Consider the following 9,957-nt stretch of genomic DNA (forward strand, 5'->3'; position numbering starts at 1 on the left):
TTCGTCACACCTTCCCAGGGGTGCAGCACCCCCCATCACCCCCTGAACCCCCACTTCCTGGCTGCACAGTGCCCCCCCTGTTCCTCCCCTTCCTGGGGTGCAGCACCCCCAGTGATGCTTCTGAACCTCCTCTTCCCAGGGGCATGTTGCCTCCTAGTGAACCCCTGCACCCCCCTTCACTAGCACCTCTAGGGACCCCCGATCCCACTGTCCTGGGGGTGCAGTGCCCCCAGGGACACCCCGAGCCTCCCTTTCCTGAGGGTGCCTTCTAGTGACCCCCATGACTCTCCCCTTCCCAGGGGCGCAGTGACCCCCCCAACCCTCTCTTTCCAGTTCGTTAGCGGGGAGCGATGGTCTCGTGCTCCCCCGGTTCGTTAGCGTAGGGTCCCTGCTGCTCTCTAGAGCCGCCCTGGGGCAATGGGGCAGGCCTGATTGCCAGGGGAACCCTATACGAGGACACAAACCACCAGTGTCATGAGCTGTGTGGGTCTCAGCTCATCACCTGCAGGTGTGAAACAACGAGCCCCCAACTTTCACACGCCTCACTGCACCCAGAGACCTCAGGGCTGGGCTAGCAGGGGCTGGGGTTCGGGAGTGGGGGACCCCGGCAGGGCTGCGGGGCGGGAGTGAGGGGCCCCAGGGAGCGGGGGGGCTGCGGGTTGGGCAGGGCTGGGGGGGGGGCTGTGGGGCAGGAGTGAGGGGAGCAGGGGGCTGGGGGTCGGGAGTGGGGGACCCCGGCAGGGCTGCGGGGTGCAGGGGGCTGCGGGGCGGGAGTGAGGGGCCCCAGGGAGCGGGGGGGCTGCAGGTTGGGCAGGGCTCTGGGGCAGGAGTGAGGGGAGCAGGGGGCTGGGGGTCGGGAGTGGGGGACCCCGGCAGGGCTGTGGGGTGCAGGGGGCTGCGGGGCGGGAGTGAGGGGCCCCAGGGAGCGGGGGGGCTGCGGGTCGGGCAGGGCTGGGGGGGGCTGGGGGTCGGGAGTGAGGGGCTCCGGCAGGGCTGGGGGGGGCGGCGGGGCGGGAGGGGGACGCGTTGTTCACGCCTCGTGTCTCTGCCTGGCGGGTCCCTGTCTCGGCAGCTCGGGCTCTGGGGGGGCGGGGGGGGGGGATCCGGGTCCCAGCTCGGTTCGGGGGGGGGAGGCGGTGACGCTGCAGCTGCTGCCGCTAGTTCCCCCCCCCCCCCGCCCGGCTGCTTCGCAGAAGAGACGAGCGGAGCCAACCCCCGCAAGATGAGCTCCGAGAAAACAGGTGAGAGGGGCTGGGGGGCAGGAATGGGGTGGTGGGGGAGTGGGGATGGGGCAGGGGACGGCTGGGGGGGCAGGAATGGGGTGGTGGGGGAGTGGGGATGGGGCAGGGGACGGCTGGGGGGGCAGGAATGGGGTGGTGGGGGAGTGGGGATGGGCCAGGGCATGGCTGGGGGGTCAGGAATGGGGTGGTGGGGGAGTGGGGATGGGGCAGGGGACGGCTGGGGGAGCAGGAATGGGGTGGTGGGGGAGTGGGGATGGGGCAGGGGACGGCTGGGGGGGCAGGAATGGGGTGGTGGGGGAGTGGGGATGGGGCAGAGGACGGCTGGGAGGCAGGAATGGGGTGGTGGGGGAGTGGGGATGGGGCAGGGGACGGCTGGGGGGGCAGGAATGGGGTGGTGGGGGAGTGGGGATGGGGCAGGGGACGGCTGGGGGGGCAGGAATGGGGTGGTGGGGGAGTGGGGATGGGGGAGGGGGCAGGTGCTGGGGGAGCAGGTATGGGATGTGGGGGGAGTGGGGAGGGGGCAGATGGGGGCCAGCAGGAATGAGGTGGGGGGGATGGGGAATGGGGGAAGGGGAGTGGGGAGAGCAGGAATGGGGTGTGGGGGGAGTGGGGAGGGGGCAGATGAGTGGGGAGGGGGCAGATGGGGCACCAGGAATGGGGTGTGGGGGGGACAGTGAGTGATGAATGGGTGGGTGGGCATGTGTAGGGGAGGGCATGGAGGGATGGGGGGACAGAACATGGATGGAGACGGGACGTGGGGCAGCGAGTGGGTATGGCGGGATTGTGTGTGGGTAGATGGGGGTGGAGGTGTGGGGGGAGCAGGGGATGATGGGAGAAGAGGTGCGGGGAGCATTGAAGGGGGCGGGGGGAGCAGGGGATGATGGGAGAAGAGGTGCGGGGAACAGTGAAGGGGGCGGGGGGAGCAGGGGATGATGGGAGAAGAGGTGCGGGGAACAGTGAAGGGGGCGGGGGGAGCAGAGGATGATGGGAGAAGAGGAGGGGGGAGCATTGAAGGGGGCGAGGGGAGCAGGGGATGATGGGAGAAGAGGTGGGGGGAGCAGTGAAGGGGGCGAGGGGAGCAGAGGATGATGGGAGAAGAGGTGGGGGGAGCAGTGAAGGGGCAGGGGGAGAGGGGACGACGGGAGAAGAGGTGTGGGGAGCAGTGATGGGGCGGGGGGAGCAGGAGACGACGGGAGAAGAGGTGTGGGGAGCAGTGATGGGGTGGGGGGAGCAGGGGATGATGGGAGAACAGGTGGGGGAGCAGTGATGGGGGGCGAGGGGGTGGATTTTCATACGTTCATCGATTCCAGCCCTCGATGGCCAGCTTGGTGCCTAGCCCGAGCCAGAGAGCGGCCCCCCTGCTGACCCCCACCTGGCGGGATGTACCCCTGGCCAGGGCGGGAGCAGCCCCACAGCCCTGGGGAAATCGCCCCCCTGGATCATTCCCCTCCGGCCACAAGCTGACGCCTTGTTCCCAGGCTGGCTCTGCCAGCTCCTGGCCAGGCTGGGGTTCGATCCCCTGCCGGCCTGAGGACCCCGGGGGATTTTTGGTTCCCGGTCGGTGCCTCCAGCTGGAGACACGTCCCCCCTTCGCCGGCCGTGCTCAGCAAATCGACCGAGCTCCTGGGGGGTCTCGCTCCGAGGCCGGTTTTCTAACCCCTTCATCGTCCTCGGGGTCCTCCCCGATGGACCCACACCCCCCTCGAATCGCGGGCACCAGAACGGGAGCCAGGATCCCGCCGCGGGATAATCCCCTCCCGGCTCCTACCCGAGACCCCCCGCCAGCACCCCGGGACGGCATTCGCCCTTTGCCCCGGCGTCGCCACGGCGGCTCCCGTCCGGCTGAGTCTGCACCATCGCCCGCAGTCTGTGTCCCGGGGCAGCGTCCCCCGGCCTGGCCCTGCGGCCGCCACGCTCTGCTCGAGGGAGACGTTGACACGGAGCCGGACTGACACGCAGATTGTTGGCTCCGGCCCAGCTCCCCTGCGACCCACCGGACCGCTCGGGATCGGGGCCCTGTCTCTTTGCCCGTTCCCGCTCTGCCGGGGTTTGGGTCGTCGGCACGTTTTATCCGTCATGCTCTGATGTTTTCTCCCGAGTCGCCGAGAAAAATACGAATTCGTGGAGGGCCAAGAACGGACCCTTGCGGGACCCACAGGACGCCCCCCGGCTGGATGGGGAGTCACTGTCTGCTGGGACGTTTTGAGCCAATATTAAGCTAGCTAACGATTACGCTTGGGCAAGGCAAACTTTAGGGGGCGGAAATGCAAAGTGGTCTTGAGCCCCTCAGTGGGCTCCGAGTCTGCCGTGTCCAGCGTGAAGCGCGTCGTCCGCATGCACTGTGGGCTGTCCGGGGTGCCGTGGGCGCGGTCGGCCTTGGCCCAGCCCCACCTGACCGTGCTCTGCTGGCTCCCGAGGCACCGGGGGAGCCGGAGCCAGGTCCTTGGTGTGGGAGTTCCCGGGAGCGGCTGGGGCTCCCTCCCAGCCCGTCCACCCCGGTGAGCTGCTGCGGATGGGGGTGCGCACCCCCCTCCGGCTAGGTGTCCTGCTGCCCTCGGTGCTGGGCACGTCTCCCACCCCGGGCATTGGCCTATTTCTCGCACCAGCCTCGGGTGGCCGCCCAACGCCTCTTCAGGGTCCTCCTCAGCCTCCTGCAAGTCACGGTCCCGTGAGGCCAAGCAGGCGTCGTCAGCGGACGCGAGCCGGCTGGAGATGGTGTCGGCAGGTCCGTGGTGGAGGCGTTAGACCCGGCCTTGGAGAGTCTGGCTGTCGGGAGTCTCCAGGCGCTTTGTCGGAGCCACCTGGAAACACCTACCTCGGAGCATCAGCTCAGATGCCACGAGGACAACCCATCGTCGAGGGAGAACTCGTGATATCTTGTCAGCCGGCCGCTGTCACCGGCTGCTGTCGGGTCACAAAAAGACAGCCCCGGTCTTCGTCTTCTCTTGCAACCCATTCTCAGCGCTCGTAGCGAGGGCCAGCACTTGGTCACCGGTGCCTCGCTTTGGTCGGAAATCTGCCGGATCGCCACGCCAAAGCTGTCTGCCCTGGGCGGGAGTCTCCGTGGGAGTTCGTAGCCACAGCCCAGGAGTGACCCTGCTGAGAGCTGGGTGCTGACGCTGGTCTCCTCTCCTTGGCTTTCCGCCACCTCGTGGGCATCACGCGCGGCGAGTGACATGACGACGGCCGGCCAATGCCAGCTGCGTGTCTTCCCCAGGTGCTGCCGTGCTTCTGGGGATACCTTGTCAAAGCCACAGGCTTTCCCTGTTTTCACTGAATTCACTCAGGGCCTTTCTGTTTCTTCCCCCGAGAACGGTTGGCCCCGGGTTGATTTTGTATCGTTCCAGTTTGCACAATGTCGTGCGGTACCAAGATGGACGCTTTACAGAAGGCTGAGTGTCGCACCTCAGCACTAGGACGAGGCTGGGCAGAATTCGAGATTTGTTTTTTGATAATATCCATGTTGGTTTTTAGCTTTTAAAATATTTCCATCCAATTAAATATTCACATTTGCGCAAAATGATGGGTTTGGCACATTTTGTAATGTTTATCGATTTAAATGGTCGCAGTTGAAGGTAATTATCAGGGGGGTCGGACGGTAATTATTGAATGAGCGTAAACGTTAAGATTCAAAAAGTTAAAGGAGGGAGGTAAATTGTTCTCCTTAACCTCTGAGGACAGGCCAAGGTCTAGGATTCTATGATTTATACCCACTAAAACAGAAATAGCCAACATCAGGCCAGAATTTCCAAAGTCGATGTTCTTAAAGCAAACTCGATTAAGTTCTCAAGCTGCGTTTTTTTCTTACTTTGTTCTGTCTGCACATTTTGTTATCAGGAGAAATATCTTTTCATCGGTTTGTGTGTGTGGTGAAATCACCATTCACCGGTAGAAATCTGAGCCTTCCAAGACGAACTGTTACTTTTATCAACCGGATTTATAACCCCATCACAAAAAGATATCAAGTTAGTCTGAAAAGATCTATTTCCCCTAAACCCCTGCTCATTGGTATTAAATATATTACGCTAGTTTAATGATTTATTATTGGAGTCCCCATATCTTACATTTCATTCTCTTGCCTGGGATCAGTGTCAGGTGACAGATCTATAATTACTCAGGTCATCCCATTTACCCTTTTTAAATATTGGTGCAACATTAGCATTCTTCAAATCTTCTGGAACTTCCCAAGTGTCCCAAGACATATTGGATATCAACATTAACGATGCAGCAATCTCCTCAGCCAGCTCTTTTAAACTTCTTGGAAGAAAGTTATCTAGACCTACTGATTTAAAAATGTCTAACTTTAGTAGCTGCTGTTTAACATTGTCCTGAATACTACTGGAATAGAAAGTGGTTCTTCACCATGATCATCTGAGAGGACTACATCATCTGGCTTTTTTGCCAAATGGAGAACAGAAATATTTATTGAATCCATCTGCCTTATCTGCACTATTATCGATAATTCTACCATTTTCATCTAGTAATGGACAAATAGCATTGTCGGGATTCTTTTTATTGCTAATATATTTAAAATACTCCTTGTTGTCCTTAACCCTGCGGCCACAGACTTCACGTTGTGTCCTTTTGCTTCCCTTATCAATTTTCTACAATTCCTAGTTTCTGATTCATATTCATTACTATCAACGTTCCCTCATTTCCATTTTTTATGTTTTATTTTTTATAGCTGCCCACACTTCCCCTCTAAGCCAGGTTGTTTTTTTAACCAGTGTGGCCTCCTTTCTCAATTGTGGCAGTTCGGGCCTCTCGCAAACAATTCCTAATTAGCATGAACGTTTCTCTGATGAAATTCTTCCTGCCCGCTGATTTGGCTCATCATGGCTTTCCGCGGGCCGTGAAACACGGCTCCACAAGCATTCAGAGCGCTGTGTAGACATTGGGCTGCGGCTTGGTAACCTTGGGGGCGGCGGGGGGGGGGGGTCTCCCATCCCCAAACACCTGCACAGCCGTTTGTAGCGATGCAGCACAAGCTAGATTCGGGCTCTGAACCTCGCTGTGCCTTTTTGCCGTGTAGACGCAACCCCTAACGCCGCTCCGCCTCCGCGTCGGCCCACTCCAGCCTTCACCACCGCCCTGGCCCAGCCATTTGTACCCCCACCCCTGTCACCCCGGAGCTGTCCTCGACTAACTGGGGCTGGGGGGAGGGGCCGTGGGGGAGCCCGGGGCTGGGATAGCAGGGAGCTATGGGGTGGGATTGAGGGGCACCAGCAGAGCTGTGTGTGTGGGGGGGGTGTCATCCATCTCCCGTCCTCCCCCCATCCTGTTTCTCTCCATCTCTCTCGGTTTGCTCCGCCGCCCCCCAGGCTCCGTGTCTCCCTCTATAAATAGACCGAGTGACCTAAAAACTGAGAGCGGCGCCGGATCGGTGCTCAGGAGAGAGAACCCCCGGGAACCGGTGCCCCAATTCCAGGGGTGGGCACCCCTGGGGCCCCCCCAGGAGGAGCGGGCGCTCTGTGTGTGTATATGGGGGGCTGCGAATATAGGGGGCCCTGTCTGTATATGTGTATAGGGGACACTGTGTATATAGGGGAGTCTCTAACCTTACCCCCTTTCTTTCCCAGGCCTACCGGACTCTGGCCCCCACACCTCCCCCCCTCCCTACAATGCCCCACTGCAGCCGCCCCCTCCCCCACCCGATGCCCCCAATAATGCCCCCCTCTTCCCCGGCTACAGTGACCCCCCGCACCTGCCCCCCCACTCTGGCATCGCCACCCTGCCTCGCCTCGGGGGGGCGGCCACCCTGCCCCGGCCGCCCCCCACCTCGGCCACCCTGCCCCGGCCCCCCCACCACCACTCGGCCACCCTGCCACGCCTGCCCCCCGACCCCTACATGCAGGAGACCCAGTTCAGCGCCCCCCCACAGGGCTACATGGTCCCGACGCACCCGCCCATGGGGACCCTGCCCATCGGGGGGTACATGCACCCCGGCTACCCTGTGCAGCTGCAGCCCTGCACGGCCTACGTCCCGGTGTACCCCGTAGGCACGGTGAGTAGGGGGGGTCCCGGGGGGGCGGCGGGGTCTGCTTCCCTGGAGTGGGGCTTCCCTCTGCTCTTGGGGGCGGGGCCTCCTGGGATGGGGATTCCCCCATTGATGGGGGGCGGGGCCTCCCTGGGAGGAGGTTTCCCCCATTGCAGGGGGCGGGGCTTCCCCTGCTGTTGGGGGCGGGGCTTCACTCAGGTGGGTGTGGCTTCCCACCTGGCTGTGGATTCCCCGTTTAACTCTCTCTCTCTCTCCCCCCAGCCGTACCCCCCCAGCAACCCTCCCCCGCCCCCGGGGGTCTCCCCACCCCAGATGCCCCCAGGAATCGCCATCCTGGAGCCGCGCCGGCCGCCCCACGACTACCTGCCCATCGCGGTGCTCACCACCATCTGCTGCTTCTGGCCCACGGGCATCATCGCCATCATCAAAGCCGTGCAGGTCCGTGGGGCCGGGGCGGGGCGCCGTGGGGGGCCTGGGGGGGCGGGGCGGGGCAGGGGGCAGCACCTGACCCAATGCCGTGTCCCCCCAGGTGCGGACGGCCGTGGCGCGGGGGGACATTGTCTCGGCCGAGATCGCGTCGCGGGAGGCCCGGAACTTCTCCTTCATCAGCCTGGCCGTGGGCATCGCCGCCATGGTGCTGTGCACCATCCTCACCGTGGTCATCATCATCGCCGCCCAGCACCACGACAACGACTGGGACCCCTAGCCCCGCCCCCGCCCGCCGGCCCTGCCCCCGGCCCCGCCCGCCGACTGGGCCCCGCCCAGCACCACAACGACCACGGGGACCCCTAGCCCCGCCCCCGGCCCCACCGCCACCCAGGCCCCCCCCAGCACCACGACGACCACGGGGACCCCTAGCCCTGCCCCTGGCCCCGCCCCTGGCCCCACCCCCGCCCGCCGACTGGGCCCCGCCCAGCACCACGACGACCACGGGACCCCTAGCCCCGCCCCCGGCCACGCGCCCGGCCCCGCCCCCACCCGCCGACCGGGCCCCGCCCAGCACCACGACGACCATGGGGACCCCTAGCCCCGCCCCCCCGCTGGCTCCACGCCCCCCCTGCCCTGCCTGCCGACCAGGCTCCACCCACTGCCGGGCAAGCCTATGAATCAGGTCCCGCCCACTGCTGGCCTCGCCCACAGCCTGCGCAACAGGCCCCGCCCACTGCTGGCTCCAATCACAAACCAGGCCCCACCTACAGCTGCCCCTGCCCCCCAATCAGGCCCCGCCCACTGGTAGCCCCACCTGCTAGCCAGGCTGATAATCCCCTGCGGATGCCATTACCCACAATCCTCTGCAGCCATTGCCAACATGACCGGGCATCCCTTGCAGCCAATGTTACCCACAATCCCTTGCAGCCCCCGCCCACCGGACCCACAGTCCCCTGCAGGTATTGTCCCCCCAGGAGACCCATGATGCTTTGCAACCCCTGCTCCAGCCAGCAACACCCAGAATCCCCTGCAGCCACCACCCTCTGGGATACCCAGGAGACTTTGCAGCCTCTCCTGGCTCCAGCCCATAAAACCCGGCCCTGCCCCCCAGTCACCCCTGTATCCATGACAACACCCCCCTTCCGAGCAGAGTCTTTCCCATGATCCTTTGTAACCATTGCCCCCCCATCCCTCCCCACAGGCATCTTTGGCTCTGCCCCCTTGGCAGCCCCACAGCCCGCCCCAACTAAGCAATTCCCATAATCCTTTGCAACTATTATTTTCCCGTCAGCACCTCGGGCTCTGGCCCCTAGGGACAAGCTCCGCCCCCTGGCCTCACACCCTGCCCCTTTGGCCACCCCCTTCAATGGAATGCTACCCATAATGCTCTGCAGCCACCATATTCTCCCCCCAGTCCTGGGTCTGACTCCACTCCCACATGACTAGGCCACGCCCCATTGGCTCAGGCCACGCCCCCTGGCTCACCCTAAATATATTCCTGAGCTTCCCCATCAGACCACGCCCCTTCATATCAGGCTCCGCCCCCTCATTCCCCCTAATATCCTCATGCCTTGATTGCTCCCCCAAAGCTCTGATTGGCTTCTCCCCAATTGGCTCCGCCTTCTTCAGGAGTGGCTCTGACCTCTTTCTTCCCTCTGGCCTTTCCCCACAGCCCCTCCCCCTTTTAGCCCCTCCCCCATAAACATTTTGCTCCAGATTGGGGGGGCGCAAACCCCAATATATCACAGAGCCCCCAGCTGTACATAGCAATGAAATATCCCCCTTGCCAAGGTGTGACCCCCAGCATGAGCCCCCCCATATCTGTGACACTGGCCCTTTAAGATACACAACCCCCCCCACTCCAAAAGAGACCTCTCTTTTCCCACGGCCCCCACAAGTGAGTGATGCCGCCCCTCTGGGACGCCACCTCTGGCCCCCCATGGTGGGGTTCCTGGTTCAGGGGGACAGAGGGGGCAGGGAGGGGAGAAGTTTGAGGGTCCAGGGGTTTGGGGTGTTTGGAGTCTGGGGGCAGAATCACTGGGGTGGGGGAGACACTGTTCATTATCGGGGTCCCCCTAAGTCACTCCCACCCAACACGCTGCCCCAAAGCCTAGACATCTGGGGATCCCTTGCAGTGACCTCAAACATGAGAGGCGCGCTGGGCTAGCGGGGGGCTGCGGGTCGGGAGTGAGGGGCACTGGCAGAGCTTGGGGGGTGCTGTGTTGTGTGGTCCATTGTACCCCCCTACATGGCCCTGGTCCCTTTGCGATCCGGCCCCCCCAGTTCCTC

At 63.2% G+C, this 9,957-nt stretch overlaps 1 protein-coding gene across 1 annotated transcript; it reads left to right on the top strand.

The window, feature by feature from the left end:
• The first annotated feature begins 1,177 nt into the window (after positions 1 to 1,177).
• PRRT1 (proline rich transmembrane protein 1) lies at positions 1,178 to 7,965 on the top strand. The gene is made up of 4 exons (XM_084646763.1): positions 1,178 to 1,241; positions 6,821 to 7,245; positions 7,501 to 7,677; positions 7,769 to 7,965. The coding sequence occupies exons 1-4, from the start codon at positions 1,223 to 1,225 to the stop codon at positions 7,943 to 7,945; spliced, it is 798 nt and encodes a 265-aa protein (XP_084502889.1). The 5' UTR covers positions 1,178 to 1,222; the 3' UTR covers positions 7,946 to 7,965.
• The last annotated feature ends 1,992 nt before the right edge of the window (positions 7,966 to 9,957 follow it).

The sequence above is a fragment of the Lepidochelys olivacea genome, assembly GCF_965140295.1.
Source record: "Lepidochelys olivacea isolate rLepOli2 genome assembly, chromosome: 14".
Taxonomy (NCBI): domain Eukaryota; kingdom Metazoa; phylum Chordata; order Testudines; family Cheloniidae; genus Lepidochelys; species Lepidochelys olivacea.

Excerpts from the sequence above, each read along its gene's own strand:
- PRRT1 (XM_084646763.1), top strand. Across the intron at positions 7,246-7,500 it reads CGGTGTACCCCGTAGGCACG|CCGTACCCCCCCAGCAACCC; the intron begins GTGAGTAGGGGG and ends CTCTCCCCCCAG. Across the intron at positions 7,678-7,768 it reads CCATCATCAAAGCCGTGCAG|GTGCGGACGGCCGTGGCGCG; the intron begins GTCCGTGGGGCC and ends GTGTCCCCCCAG.